Raw genomic sequence first — 15,730 nt, 5'->3', positions numbered from 1 at the left:
ATTTCAATTGATGGGTGTGACTTTTTAAAGGTTAATTTGTGGAATTTATTTCCTTCTTAATGTGTTTGAGGCAACCAGTTGTGTTTTGACAAGGTAAGGGTGGTATACAGAAGATAGCCCTATTTGGTAAAGAATCATTTGTAGAATCTCAAATCTCAAATATATTTTGATTTGTTTAACACTTTTGGGGTTACTACATGATTCCATTTGTGTTATTTCATAGTTTTGATGTCTTCACTATTAATCTACAATGTAGAAAATAGTAAAAAATTAAGAAAAACCCTTGAGTGAGTAGGTATGTCCAAACACATACACTAAATGCACTAATTGAGTAACACAATATATAACTTCTAATCAAAACTCTTTGTTTAAAGCAATTAGTAAATAGCTTATACATGTGTTATTATGACCCATTATTTATAATAGCTTAAATGATTATGCATGATGAGCCAATTTTGTAATTGAACTGTCTGCCCTTCACATAATTGCATCCGCGGGAGAAAAAAAAGTATCTCTACCGAAATGACAGAACACTAAACCGACCTAGTTTCTGCTGCAGTTTCAGGTGTTGCAACACTCTTTGCGTAAATACAGGATTGCATTACGGATATTGTAGTTTTATAATAAAGTTAAACCAGCTCATTTGAAGAGTAGCCTCATTGTTTTGAACTACTAGTCCCGGAATGCTTGTAGTTTCAAAGCAAACAGAAGCCGAGAGTTGTGGCGTGAAGGTGTAAAGATATGATTTGGTTAGTGTCTAAATAAGGCTATGGCGGAAACCTTATTACCATGGATCAAAAGTGAGATTCCCCGACATCTCTGATACACAGTTTGACGAGACATGGTAAGTAAGTATTATTATAATATTTCTGCTCTTCTTACCGACGCTGGAAATTGTAGGCAAGTGTGCAAATCTAGTAGCTGAACGGAATCATAACATTTGTATGAACATAGTACAGGTAGGTCTATCTTGTGTTTGAAAGTTTGACATCGACGCTATATATTTATTTATGTATTATTATATATATATTTCATCTTACAGAACTACATAGCCACTGGTTTACCGTAGTTGAAGCGCACAAGCGAGCGTTTGTAATACACCTGTTGACTGCGGAAACAGTATTTTTGTCAATCTGGCATAGACAGAGGAGCAGCATTTCTACATGTGAAAAAACAACTATTACAGTAGTCATACTGTATGTAGCCAAATGTTGATGATGGTTTGTCGATGATGATGGTTTATTCACAGCTAGCTCTGTCTCTATATATTTTCTCAACGATACGGCAGACTATCCAACAGGTGCGCCTGAACAAGGCTTCTGTATTTCGAGATAACGCGAAGGTGAAATTCGACAGGAGATTTGGCTACCCACCCAACCACCCACACATTCAAGAATCGGCTTTGCGGAATAACTGATTGTTGAATCCCAGACAAGAGCAACCTGTTTGTGTGCACTCGTGTACAACCCAAATTAATTATTACTGACACACTGCGACAGCAACATAGGGTATACATGAATGATAAGAAGTATCCCTTTACCCAAACAAATTACAGCCTGAATGAATTCATGTTTTATTCTCTGTAAAATAGGTTACCTCAAACTAATCCCACAGGTAGCCCCAGGTAAAGAATCTCAGGTGTGAACCAGTGTGGAGGAAAATGACTAACAATGGCATAGGGCTGGGCAATCGGGCCCAAAAATATGAATTTGAGATATCGGCCAGCCCTACTACGGCACCACAAAACAACTTTAGGTAAACAAAAGAAACTAGGCCTATCTAGATATGTTGTTTCTCTGTGTTTTCATGGGCTTTTTTTAGATTCCACTGTAGGCTACTTTATCCGTATTATTAAACTATCATGTTTGTAGCCACGTTTTATAGAATAAACAGCCAGGGTAGAAAACATATAACATTGGCCAATATATTTTAGCGACCTTAACTCGACACCTAGCGACCTTGTCAAGTGGTTCGGACCTCTTGGCATAACTGTTAATGTCTTGGCTTGACAGCCGCTGGACCCGAATTCGAGCCACGGCAACCCTCCGAATTCTGAAAAATATTATATAGGTTATACTGTGTACTCTATATTATTATGCCAACTGATTGCAATTTGAGGTGTAGTAATTGTGTATGTAACTTATGAATCTTAATGTTTACAGATGTAAAGATGGCAGCTGTCAGAGCAAAGTCATTTCGTCGCCAAGGAAGTCTCATTAGGAGCAAATCTGAAGGGACGTTGATTGATCTAGAGGACACTGGAACGCTGAACATCAACAATTTAAATGGTAGCTTACTCTAACGTTTATGAAATATATTGTCTTTGAACTAGATGTCATTAATAGGTTTACAAAAATTGGGTAACTTTCCCAGGTTTTCCAGAGATTCCAGTTGGAAGATTCACAGAATCAGGAGAGAATAAGCAGGAAATCCAGAAACTGGATTTTGGGAAGCCTGGTAGTCTTGGGAAAGTTACTAGATGTTTGCAACCCTGGTTATGAAACAGTTTCAAATAGAGGATTGCATTATGTGTTTTGTACAGTATCTCCTTTGAGTGGTACCCTCATTTAAAATAATGCCTCTTTAAAGAGCAACAACCAGTATTGAAGCCCATTCTGTGTGATTTTACCATGCTCTCATATGTATGTTTTATATTAGTATGTAAGGCTTTGATTTGACACAGATATTTTGTATTTTCACAGGGAGTAGTTACATAATAAATCAAGTGACAAAACATTCAGAGTGGCCTGTGTTGCAGCCGGAGGTCAAACATGGAAGTCAAACCACAAATCCATTCTGGAACAAACTGTCTATGTCCAATCCGTTTTTAGATGACATTTTACACACAAACAATGACAAAACATTAAGCAACGCTGATCTATCAGTACAGAAAGATGAACCTTCGACTCTGTTTGACAGTGAGAACTTTGACGCCAGTAGCACATCTTCGGACGAAACAAACTTTGCCCATTTTGCGGATACGAAGCAAAAGAGCATAAGACAATCAGGGAGATGGAGGAGTGCCTCGGATATTCTCGGCGACCAGGAGAGAAAGGAACCGAAAAGGGAAAACGGCCTCAAATTGTCAGCAGGCCCATTTCTGAATGCAGATTTTGAGTGGTTGAAAAATGACCGGGAGGCTTACAAAATGGCCTGGTTGAGTCACAGGCAGCTAACGAGGTCATGTCTTGACCTAGGCCTGATGAGTCAGAGTCCTGGATGGGCCCAGACCCAAGCCACCGACTCTCAGATAGTCTGCAAGATAGGTCACAGCGGAGGGTCACTACAGTTACCAGACTCTGATATTACCGCCCATATCCCAGAGGGCCATGTTCCTGCTGGGGAGGTTCAGGAGGTTGCACTGAAAGCCATCCTGGAGCCCCCTCACGGGCTGAATAACAACTACATGACAACCGTGAGTCCGCTCCTGGAGGTGAGTCTCAGCAACACGAGCGGAAAGGAATCCATCACGCTGGAAATGAAAATGGTCGCGGAGGTCAAGAAGGATCCGATAAGTCAGGTCATGACCACATTTGTGGGACTAGTGTCCAACAAGAGAGAGGGACCTTATCAGAAAGTCAAGGACTGTTACATTTACAAGAACATCATGCAGATGAATCTTCCAGACTTAAAGTCTAATTTCTATGTTATTGTAGCCGCAGAGGCCTCGGTTATCCAGCCCCCTGCTACATCCGTTTGGGATTACCTGGATCGTCAAGTCACCGTCGCCGTTTATGGCCCAAAGTATATCCATCCATCTTTCAAAGTGGTCGTGGTCGTCTCTTGCCACGATAACGTTCCACCGAGGCTTCCGTTCTCAGATATCCACAGGAGCAACAGAAACTTGCCCCCCCTGGTGCTACAGCTCTGGGAGAAGCACCAGTTTAGCCCAGAGAGACTGAATGACCTACACATTGTGACTTCCATCATAACGTCAAAGTTCGAAGTCAAAGCCCAGGATAAAAGGAAAGAAGTGAAACAAGGGCTACTCAAACTGGGTAAAGTCATTCACCTGCCTCTTGAGCTGGCCAAGATGGGCAATGGGGAGATGGATTCCTTTAAACTATGCCTCCAGGTGAGGGATTCAAACAGTGTCACAGTAGCAGAGTTCCAGGTGTCTTCCCCTGCAGCGGCACCTATTCGCTCTGAAAAGCGAGATCCCATGCGAAACAAAATGTGTCAATCGCTATCTATACCGGAGGAATCCGTCCCAGAGTTCCCCAAATTCTGGACCAGACCTGTGAAGGTGCAGTGTTACGGGGTGGCACTGAAGTCAGTGCTCCGTCAACCGCGAGTGGAGTACCTCCTGGAGTACTTCAAGGGTGACACCGTGGCTCTCCTCTCCAGAGAGACCGTGAGGTCGGTGGGCCAGTCCAAAGTCAAGGAGTGGTACATCGGCTTCATCCGAGGCAGGACCGGCCTGGTCCATTGCAAGAACGTCAAGCTCATCACCCGAGACCAAGTGATCGACTTCAACGGCACTGACTTCACCACCGAGACCCTCTTGGACAACATGGCACTGCCGTTCAAGAAGCTCACCTACATCTACTCAGACATCCAGACACTGGTGACTGAACACATCCTCAGCTGGAGGGGCTTCGCTGATGCCCTGGGCTACTCAAACTTGTTGCTGGACACAATCACACGGAGACATGCTGAAACAGAGACCGAGAAGGTGGCCTGCGTGCTGGAGAAACTGAAGGAGGACTGCCACACTGAGAACAGCAAGAAGAAGTTCCAGCACAAGCTCATGATCGTAAGTGTAGAAAGGACGGGGCATGTTTGATAGTATTCCGGTTTAGAGAAGAATCTTCAAACCAGCTTGACCTTTGTTTTGAATGACCTTTTCTCTTTTCCAATTGCGCTTCATTTGTTGCATTTCAAGTAAGTGTTTTGTATGTTGCTTTTTCCATCCTAGGGTCTGTTGAAGATGGACTCTCAGGCTCTAGTGGCTCATCTGATCCAGAACACAGTCATCCTGTCCACAGCGGTGGAGCTGGGTATCAGGTGGAGGGAGCTCGCTGAGAGGCTGGGGAAACTCTCCAGTGCTCAGATCGCTGCTTACGAGGCACCACACCGGGGGAAGAGTGGAGAAGTTAGCGCCGTGGTTAGTTCATTTGACTTTTATTTGTTCTATTTAGGAAAATATGTTGTTCTTAGGAGATCATCCCTTCATGATCTCATTGGATCAACAGACAACAATTAGGGAGGCTGTACCAATACTTTTATTTGTATAGTCCATTATAGATGGGCTGTAGATTTATTTCCACTGCCTTCATTGTACCATTTACACCCTCCTGTATCCTGTGCATATGACGAATAAACTCTGATTTGATAGTTAGTTGATAGTTCGACAATCTATCAACTGAACTGAACTTGTGGATCCTCCTCTCTCTATTGTAGTCTATGTGGAAACCTGCCTATGACTTCCTGTACTCATGGAGCCAGCTGTACGGAGAGGGCTACCAGGACATGATCCAGGACCTCCACCTGGCCCTGGACAAGATGAAGAGCCCAATCACCAGACAGTGGAGGCAGCTGACCGGAGCGCTAATCGCAGTCAACTGTCTGGAGATCCTCAGGGTCTCAGCCTTCCCCAAACCATAGAACCCCACTGAGGAGAAGAATGAGCACGCTGGAGAGCTCAAATGGGTAACAACTGTAGAACTGAGGCCACAGAGGCCCTTCGATCAAGCTTACTGCAGTTCCCACTATCTTTGAATACGGAGGTCCTTGTTACGATGCAGAGGGGGAGGCGAAGATGAAGTCAATGTTTGCTCTTGTTCTTGTATTGTGCCGTGTCTTTGCCCACTTTGTCAGAGTTTCTTCTTAGAGTTCAGTTCATGTCGTAAACATAATTATAGCTATATTTAATTATTCATTGTGGCTAGACACTTAAACTATATTGCTAGATTTTGTTCATACAAAGCCAGAACCAGTGTATGGACAGATTCTGTTACACAGGATGCAAACGAACATATATCTCAGCCATATTAACCATATGTATCTTTACATGGGTTTTATAAAGGCTTCGTTTGGATAATTTGTCTAACAGATATCTGCTTCCTTTGACATCATTTCTTAAGACAAAACAGCAGAAACTATATTGAGGTCTGTTACTTTTGTGTTTTTCTGTTAGACACTATGTGATAGCGCTTGTTATTGATTTGACATGAATAGTAAGGCAACATACAGTAGAGTTAGCACTTCCAGTTGTCACACAGTTTTATACCTTTATATTTGATGTTACAATGTTACATGAAATACCCCTGGTTTTTCATTACATTTTACATGTATTTACGTTTATTTTAGCTGTATTTACGCTAATTCTGGTTAAGGTTGGAAGGGATTACATTTGTTTTATCTGCCAGATCCAATCCTCAGTATTCAGATTGCTATTTTTTAACAGTGTCTTAAGCCCATACACTCAAACCTTTTTCAGTGCATTTAGTTTTGTCTACTTGAAAATAGCATATTATGTTAAAATATATTTTAAATATGTAATATAATGTAAAACAACCTTGTTGTGATTTTTCTGAAATATAATATTTCACAATGTTGATTTACAACTGAAATGGTGACCTGGTGTGTATGAAGTATGAATTAATATCACTTACATTTTGACAGATAAGTAATATATAACTATTTAAATGAATTGTCAACTAAAGTAGTTAATTGAGAAGAAGATCAATTATTTATGTTCTAGTTCATCACCAGGTTGTGAATCACATGTATTGTAAGAGTAGCAGGGGTAGTGAGCAGTAAGGGTCTGTGTCTTGCATTGTGGGTAGTGTAATAATGTGACAAGATACTACGAGTAGTGTCATGCGGTTCACTTTGGTCTCGAACATGTCACATCCGTTCAGTTAAAGATAAATGAGAATATTTGGTTTCCGTTAGGGACTTGCATTGACCCTAATACTGAAGTCTGTTCATAGAGGGGGATGATTGAAACGACTTGATTTACCATGGCAATAACACTTTAATTACATAGGCCTAGATCACATTCTCTGTACAGACAGATTGTATACGCAGAGGAAATTCTTCAGTTAAAAGACCTGAAGCTGAAATTCATCTGAAACTCCCAATCCTAACTCCCCAGTTTATAAGCAATAAATCCTGTCCTTGAACCCTATATATGATTGAATCCTGTCCTTGAACCCTATATATGATTGAATCCTGTCCTTGAACCCTATATATGATTGGATCCTGTCCTTGAACCCTATATATAATTGAATCCTGTCCTTGAACCCTATATATGATTGAATCCTGTCCTTGAACCCTATATATGATTGAATCCTGTCCTTGAACCCTATATATAATTGAATCCTGTCCTTGAACCCTATATATAATTGAATCCTGTCCTTGAACCCTATATATGATTGAATCCTGTCCTTGAACCCTATATATAATTTAATCCTGTCCTTGAACCCTATATGATTGAATCCTGTCCTTGAACCCTATATATGATTGAATCCTGTCCTTGAACCCTATATATGATTGAATCCTGTCCTTGAACCCTATATATGATTGAATCCTGTCCTTGAACCCTATATATGATTGAATCCTGTCCTTGAACCCTATATATGATTTGAATCCTGTCCTTGAACCCTATATATAATTGAATCCTGTCCTTGAACCCTATATATGATTGAATCCTGTCCTTGAACCCTATATATGATTGAATCCTGTCCTTGAACCCTATATATGATTGAATCCTGTCCTTGAACCCTATATATGATTGAATCCTGTCCTTGAACCCTATATATGATTGAATCCTGTCCTTGAACCCTATATATGATTTAGTTTTGTCCTAGAATTTACTGGCTGTGTATTTTCTGTTGACTTACTCTTGTTGACCTTTTTAGTTTGACTTTCTCTCCTCTGTTTATTTAAGCTGGTTTCAACTGAGAGTTGCATTGTATGGTCTTTAGTCTTTATCTGTTGGCGTTGGCAACGGGGAAGCTCAGGATGTCTATCCTGTTTCTGTTCTGTATTACAGGTGAATGTTATAACTGCATACATTCTGGCTTAAAATAGAAGAACAAATAAATATACAGTGTATCACAAAAGTGAGTACACCCCTCCCATTTTTGTAAATATGAGTATATCTTTTCATGTGACAACACTGAAGAAATGACACTTTGCTACAATGTAAAGTAGTGAGTGTACAGCTTGTATAACCGTGTAAATTTGCTGTTCCCTCAAAATAACTCAACACACAGCCATTAATGTCTAAACCACTGGCAACAAAAGTGAGTACACCCCTATTGTGTGGCCACCATCATTTTCCATTTTCCAGGAGTTCACCAGAGCTTCACAGATTGCCACTGGAGTCCTCTTCCACTCCTCCGTGACGACATCACGGAGTTGGTGGATGCTAGAGACCTTACACTCCTCCACCTTCCGTTTGATGATGTCCCACAGATGGGTTTAGGTCTGGAGACATGTTTGGCCAGTCCATCACCTTTACCCTCCGCTTCTTTAGCAAGGCAGTGGTCGTCTTGGAGGTGTGTTTGGGGTCGTTATCATGTTGGAATACTGCCCTGCGGTCCAGTCTCCGAAGGGAGGGGATCATGCTCTGCTTCAGTATGTCACAGTACATGTTGACATTCATGGTTCCCTCAATGAACTGTAGCTCCCCAGTGCCGGCAGCACTCATGCAGCACTCATGTCACATGAAAAGATATACTCAAATATTTACAAAAATGTGAGGTGTACTCACTTTTGTGATATACTGTATAATATACTGTATGTACCTCCTTCCTGCTACATTTACAGTCCTAAAGCAATATGTTCTGTATAGTTTTAAACAATGGCTGTTACATTATAACTAGTGAAATATCTTGTCATTGAAGTGATTTCTAGTTCATCTGTTGTTGAGACCAGAGAGACAATAGTCTTATTCAATATCCTGGTAATATTCCATCCAGATAGTGGACCAGTGACATGTTACTGGACCAGCATCAAGTGTAGATTAATTATGGAGCTGTGACACTTCATTTATACATGGGAAGACTACATCTCACTGGGCAAAACATCAAGTGATTGATGGATAAAACTCTGGGATTAAGTCCTGTTGTTGTGTCTTAGGTCTCTCTTTATGAAGTGTTGTGGTGTCTTAGGTCTCTCTTTATGAAGTTTTGTGGTGTCTTAGGTCTCTCTTTATGAAGTGTTCTGGTGTCTTAGGTCTCTCTTTATGAAGTGTTGTGGTGTCTTAGGTCTCTCTTTATGAAATGTTGTTGTGTCTTAGGTCTCTCTTAATGAAGTGTTGTGGTGTCTTAGGTCTCTCTTTATGTAGTGTTGTGGTGTCTTAGGTCTCTCTTTATGAAGTTTTGTGGTGTCTTAGGTCTCTCTTTATGAAATCTTGTTGTGTCTTAGGTCTCTCTTTATGAAGTGTTGTGGTGTCTTAGGTCTCTCTTTATGAAGTTTTGTGGTGTCTTAGGTCTCTCTTTATGAAGTGTTGTGGTGTCTTAGGTCTCTCTTTATGAAGTGTTGTGGTGTCTTAGGTCTCTCTTTATGAAATGTTGTTGTGTCTTAGGTCTCTCTTAATGAAGTGTTGTGGTGTCTTAGGTCTCTCTTTATGTAGTGTTGTGGTGTCTTAGGTCTCTCTTTATGAAGTTTTGTGGTGTCTTAGGTCTCTCTTTATGAAATCTTGTTGTGTCTTAGGTCTCTCTTTATGAAGTGTTGTGGTGTCTTAGGTCTCTCTTTATGAAGTTTTGTGGTGTCTTAGGTCTCTCTTTATGAAGTGTTGTGGTGTCTTAGGTCTCTCTTTATGAAATGTTGTTGTGTCTTAGGTCTCTCTTTATGAAGTGTTGTGGTGTCTTAGGTCTCTCTTTATGTAGTGTTGTGGTGTCTTAGGTCTCTCTTTATGAAGTGTTGTGGTGTCTTAGGTCTCTCTTTATGAAGTGTTGTGGTGTCTTAGGTCTCTCTTTATGTAGTGTTGTGGTGTCTTAGGTCTCTCTTTATGAAGTTTTGTGGTGTCTTAGGTCTCTCTTTATGAAATGTTGTTGTGTCTTAGGTCTCTCTTTATGAAGTGTTGTGGTGTCTCTTGTTGTGATGTGTGTTTTGTACTACAGTTTTATTTTTTATTCCAGCGCCAGTCCCAGTAGAAAGCCTTTTGTCTCTTGGTAGGCCGGCATTGTAAATCAGAATTTGTTCTTAACAGACTTGCCTAGTTTTAAATAAAAGTTCATTAAAAAAATAATAAAACCAATCCCAGCGTTCAGATCAATTAGATGGCCATTCAATGTGACGTAACCCAAGACAAAGAAGTCCTGTTTTCCGGGTGAGGTTAAAGCACGGGTGAGCAGGCAGTAACACAAGGAGGACACCAAATCCAGTCCAGTTATCTGGCTCGTGTCCGACTGTTTCCTAGGAGAAGAGAGGAGGAACATAGAGGAGACATTTAGTGTTTATTCCTCACTATTAACATTAAAACATTTTCATCATAGGCAGAGCTAGAACCACAGTGTGTGGTTGAACATAGATACTAATCTGCCGTCCTGAGCTTCCAAAGTCATGACAGTTCTCTGATGTGACAGGCTAGAGAGACTACTGTCAGTCTGGATTTCCACCACAGGCCAGGATGTCTGCCTATTTAGTCATTGACATGTCCACACTTCCTGGGACAATTCCTCTGATTCACTTCCTTGTTTCAATAAAGAAACGGGTTGCTCAATTTATTACAAAAAAAACAGATTAATCTGTTTAAATAATCAGTTTCCTTCAATCACCAGTCACCACCATAGACAGGGAGATCTGCTTCATAGGAAACACTTTCATCATGTCTCATTTGAACGTGTACAAATGAATGTCACGTTTACACCATAATCTTCTGTCATTCAGGAAGTTCAAACAGAATTGATTGACTCAACCCTTCATCTAACGGTCTGGGCCTTTAGAATAACACCATGTAGGTTATTGTTGTACAGTAATAGTTACTTTGTGGTTTCCTTTCACTAGACATGTTGAAGCCAGGCAGGTAGTGTTGCCTGTAGCTGGTGAGCTGTTCTCCAAGATGGCGCTGGCTCTGACACTCTTTACTCATTACTGGGAGCAGTGTGATGATGGAGGTAATGGCTGTAACATGCACTCACCTCCTCTCTGGGACGGCACAGATCGTCACGTGTGAGATGTCAACATGCCTGGCTATCACTCTCTTAGTATCATACAGGAAGAGACAGTGATATATTGTCTATTTATTTAGGTCTGAGCTTACATGATCGAATATAGTTTCAGTGGCAGGGTTTTCTTCATTTAAAGTAAAAAGGAAGGAAGAGACGGACGCAGCTTCCCTTTGTGAAGATGAAACAACGCACCTGACATGTTTCATAATCCCAGGTGTCAGGTTACAGCGTGTGAACCTGTTCTACATTTAAATGATGTCATGTCTCAAGCTCAAGGAATGTGTGAAACATGTCTGTCACGTTCTGTTTTTTAATCGTGCTCATCTGTAACGCAACTTCCTGCACATGTTGAGAGTAGGTTAGAGTTAATGGTCGATTACAGAGTTAATTAAAATATTGTAATGTACCGAGTCGACCCCTAAATCTGTGACAGATCATCGGTGCCTGTTGAATAAGACACACAGCTAATCCCCATGACCCTGTTTTGATGTTGGCATTACTGTAAATTACCATCATTCTACTCATTGACGTCACATGATCAACCACATCAGACAGTGTCTCCTCTGCTCGGCCAGTTAAAGATGACGGCCATTTCCAAACACACAGGATGCGTCCCAAATGGCACCCTATTCCCTATATAGTGCACTAATACTGACCAGGGCCCATAGTAGGGCACTATGTATTGAATAGGGTGCCGTTTAGGATTTAGAAGGGACCCACTGTATTAATAGTACAGATAAATATATATATTTTTAAATGGTACAACTGTAGCTTGTATTTTTGAATACTGATTCTTTTTCAGGAACAAGAATTTGACTAAAGGATGCATCCTCTTCCACATACAACAGCATACAACAACATACAACACTCATGCATACATAATACAACACTCATACAACAACATACAACACTTATACATCATACAATAACATACAACAACATACAACACTCATGCATACATAATACAACACTCATACAACAACATACAACACTTATACATCATACAATAACATACAACATACAACACTCATACAACACTAACATCAACAGCATTAACATAAACTGTATCTTGTCAAGTGTAAAAAGTAATGCTGCTTGACAACTTCTTTCTCCTGGTGTCTTCCTTGCATCGACAGTAGAGCAAGAACAGAACAACACACACAGAAACACACAAAACAGGTTGTCTGAGACTGTCAGCACCAAAAACATGGACTGTCTGTGTGAACTGAACACGAACACCGTCTGGAATGTATCTGTTGCCTGCCTGCTTATTGTTAACAAGCCAAGGGAGGATTCACCCGAGAGACTTCACCCATAGCAGCGAAACCAGAGGAGCAAAACCTCAAAATGCCCCCAGGCAAAACCAACCTGCAGAAAGAATGGACCAGCACTCTGCCTTTTCAGATTCAATGAAGCAGTGCATTTTGAGATTAATGAGATATGAGTACTTTTGTTGAGGGAGCCTTTTATACTGTAGCCTTCCCAATCACTGTCACACTCTGTCCCAAATGGCACACTTTTCCATTTATAGTGCCCTATGGGTCATGGTCAAAAGAAGTGTTCTATTTGGAATGCACACACTGAACATGGAGTGTTATCTCACTCAGAGAGTAGTGTTATCTCACTCAGAGAGTAGTGTTATCTCACTCAGAGAGTAGTGTTATCTCACTCAGAGAGTAGTGTTATCTCACTCAGAGCATAGTGGTATCTCACCCAGAGCATAGTGGTATCTCACCCAGAGCATAGTGGTATCTCACCCAGAGAGTAGTGTTATCTCACTCAGAGAGTAGTGTTATCTCACTCAGAGAGTAGTGTTATCTCACTCAGAGAGTAGTGTTATCTCACTCAGAGAGTAGTGTTATCTCACTCAGAGCATAGTGGTATCTCACCCAGAGCATAGTGGTATCTCACCCAGAGCATAGTGGTATCTCACCCAGAGAGTAGTGTTATCTCACTCAGAGAGTAGTGTTATCTCACTCAGAGAGTAGTGTTATCTCACTCAGAGAGTAGTGTTATCTCACTCAGAGAGTAGTGTTATCTCACTCAGAGAGTAGTGTTAACTCATTCAGTGAGTAGTGTTATCTCACCCAGAGAGTAGTGTTATCTCACTCAGAGAGTAGTGTTATCTCACCCAGAGAGTAGTGTTATCTCACTCAGAGAGTAGTGTTATCTCACTCAGAGAGTAGTGTTATCTCACTCAGAGAGTAGTGTTATCTCACCCAGAGCATAGTGGTATCTCACCCAGAGAGTAGTGTTATCTCACTCAGAGAGTAGTGTTCTCACCCAGAGAGTAGTGTTATCTCACTCAGAGAGAAGTGTTATCTCACTCAGAGAGAGTGTTATCTCACTCAGAGAGTAGTGTTATCTCACTCAGAGAGTAGTGTTATCTCACTCAGAGAGTAGTGGTATCTCACCCAGAGAGTAGTGTTATCTCACTCAGAGAGTAGTGTTATCTCACCCAGACAGTAGTGTTATCTCACCCAGACAGTAGTGTTATCTCACTCAGAGAGTAGTGTTATCCTGTTCAGAGAGTAGTGTTATCTCATTCAGAGAGTAGTGTTAAATGCACACACTGATCATGGAGTGTTATCTCATTCAGAGAGTAGTGTTATCTCACTCAGAGAGTAGTGTTATCCCATTCAGAGAGTAGTGTTATCCCATTCAGAGAGTAGTGTTATCCCATTCAGAGAGTAGTGTTATCCCATTCAGAGAGTAGTGTTATCCCATTCAGAGAGTAGTGTTATCCCATTCAGAGAGTAGTGTTATCCCATTCAGAGAGTAGTGTTATCTCATTCAGAGAGTAGTGTTATCTCACTCAGAGAGAAGTGTTATCTCACTCAGAGAGTAGTGTTATCTCACTCAGAGAGAAGTGTTATCCCATTCAGAGAGTAGTGTTATCTCACTCAGAGAGTAGTGTTATCCCATTCAGAGAGAAGTGTTATCCCATTCAGAGAGTAGTGTTATCCCATTCAGAGAGTAGTGTTATCCCATTCAGAGAGTAGTGTTATCCCATTCAGAGAGTAGTGTTATCCCATTCAGAGAGTAGTGTTATCCCATTCAGAGAGTAGTGTTATCTCAATTCAGAGAGTAGTGTTATCTCACTCAGAGAGAAGTGTTCTCACTCAGAGAGTAGTGTTATCTCACTCAGAGAGAAGTGTTATCCCATTCAGAGAGTAGTGGTATCCCATTCAGAGAGTAGTGTTATCTCACTCAGAGAGAAGTGTTATCCCATTCAGAGAGAAGTGTTATCCCATTCAGAGAGTAGTGTTATCTCATTCAGAGAGTAGTGTTATCCCATTCAGAGAGAAGTGTTATCCCATTCAGAGAGTAGTGTTATCTCATTCAGAGAGTAATGTTAAATGCACACACTGATCATGGAGAGTTATCTCATTCAGAGAGTAGGTCTGTAGGGTTTAGCAGTGTGAACATCAATGTCTGCCTCTGTAGAGGGAAGTGTTCATGTTATATCGTGGCAGGTGCTAAAAATAGCCAGCCTCTTACTATGTCAGACTGAGTTGTTCTCCAGGGCTTGGAGTAAAGGATCAGGTTGGAAGGGTTTGTCAATTATTATGCAACATTTAAGGATTGGTTTCCTGGACACAGATTATGCTTATTCTTGGATTCAAATGTTTTAGTCCAGGTCCAGGCTTAATCCGTGTCTGGGAAACCAGCCCTACAACATGTTACTGGGTCTTATACTACACAGGAAGTCATTCTACTACATATACTTCATAATGACATATTTGTTTTTTAACACTACAGTTTAAATATAATTAAGCAATAAGGCCCGAGGGGTGTGGTATATGGCCAATATAACACAGCTAAGGGCTGTTCTTAAACATGACGCAACGCGGAGGGCCTGGATACAGCCCTTAGCCGTGGTATATTGGCAAACCCCAAGGTGCCTTATTGCTATTGCTACCAACGTAATCAGAACAGCATAAATACATGTTTGTGATACCCATGGTATATGGTCTGATTTACCACGGCTTTCAGCCAATCAGCATTCAGGGCTTGAACCACCCAGTTTATAATATGTAATAATGTGCACAAAATAAATTCAAAAATGGATTCATTCAGCTATATACTGTAACATTGGACCATACAAGCTATACAATTGACAATAACTTTCTTCTTAAAACAAATTACACTCATTTTCTAAATGCAATTATCAAACATATCAAGTTGTATGTATTGTGAATTAGCCTATGCATTATGCATTGATTGGGTGTTTAATTTAAGATGACTATTTTTTATCTCCTTAGGGGCAATTCATGGGATTCGTTAGTTATATAATCTTACTAGCTAGTTACCTTAAATCACCCTCATGTATATAAACTGCACACATGAGCGCTATAAGACGTCAAGGAAGTCACGTGACTCGCGAGCACTGCAGCTGTGGGCAAGAAAAGTTTTGAGAGGGTGGCAACTGGCAAGAATGACGCGTGTCTGTTTTACAGTAGATCAAACACGCATACGAGCAGTCCAGAGCAAATCCTGATAAATCCATGTAGTCTATGACAATATATAATTTAGAATACCTTATAAAGTCTAACAGTGGATTATTTGTCAGAGGGAACGTGTAAGTAGCCCTTACATGA

General features: G+C 40.8%; 1 protein-coding gene across 2 annotated transcripts; it reads left to right on the top strand.

The window, feature by feature from the left end:
- Positions 1 to 628: 628 nt before the first annotated feature.
- Positions 629 to 5,942, top strand: LOC124006469 (metastasis-associated in colon cancer protein 1-like). Of its 2 annotated transcripts, none has more exons than XM_046316502.1 (5): positions 629 to 848; positions 2,163 to 2,288; positions 2,703 to 4,756; positions 4,919 to 5,107; positions 5,404 to 5,942. In XM_046316502.1, the coding sequence occupies exons 1-5, from the start codon at positions 842 to 844 to the stop codon at positions 5,605 to 5,607; spliced, it is 2,580 nt and encodes an 859-aa protein (XP_046172458.1). In that variant the 5' UTR covers positions 629 to 841; the 3' UTR covers positions 5,608 to 5,942. The 2 variants fall into 2 exon arrangements, with proteins under 2 accessions (XP_046172458.1, XP_046172459.1); XM_046316503.1 differs by having other exon boundaries at positions 630 to 844.
- Positions 5,943 to 15,730: the final 9,788 nt, after the last annotated feature.

This window comes from Oncorhynchus gorbuscha, linkage group LG19, assembly GCF_021184085.1.
Source record: "Oncorhynchus gorbuscha isolate QuinsamMale2020 ecotype Even-year linkage group LG19, OgorEven_v1.0, whole genome shotgun sequence".
Lineage (NCBI taxonomy): Eukaryota > Metazoa > Chordata > Actinopteri > Salmoniformes > Salmonidae > Oncorhynchus > Oncorhynchus gorbuscha.
The sequence above is the reverse complement of the archived record's forward strand: the minus strand, read 5'-3'. Positions and strand labels throughout refer to the sequence as shown.

Coding starts and splice junctions, on each gene's coding strand:
- LOC124006469 (XM_046316502.1), top strand. Junction 4,757..4,918: donor TCCAGCACAAGCTCATGATC/GTAAGTGTAGAA, acceptor TTTCCATCCTAG/GGTCTGTTGAAGATGGACTC. Junction 5,108..5,403: donor GTGGAGAAGTTAGCGCCGTG/GTTAGTTCATTT, acceptor TCTCTATTGTAG/TCTATGTGGAAACCTGCCTA.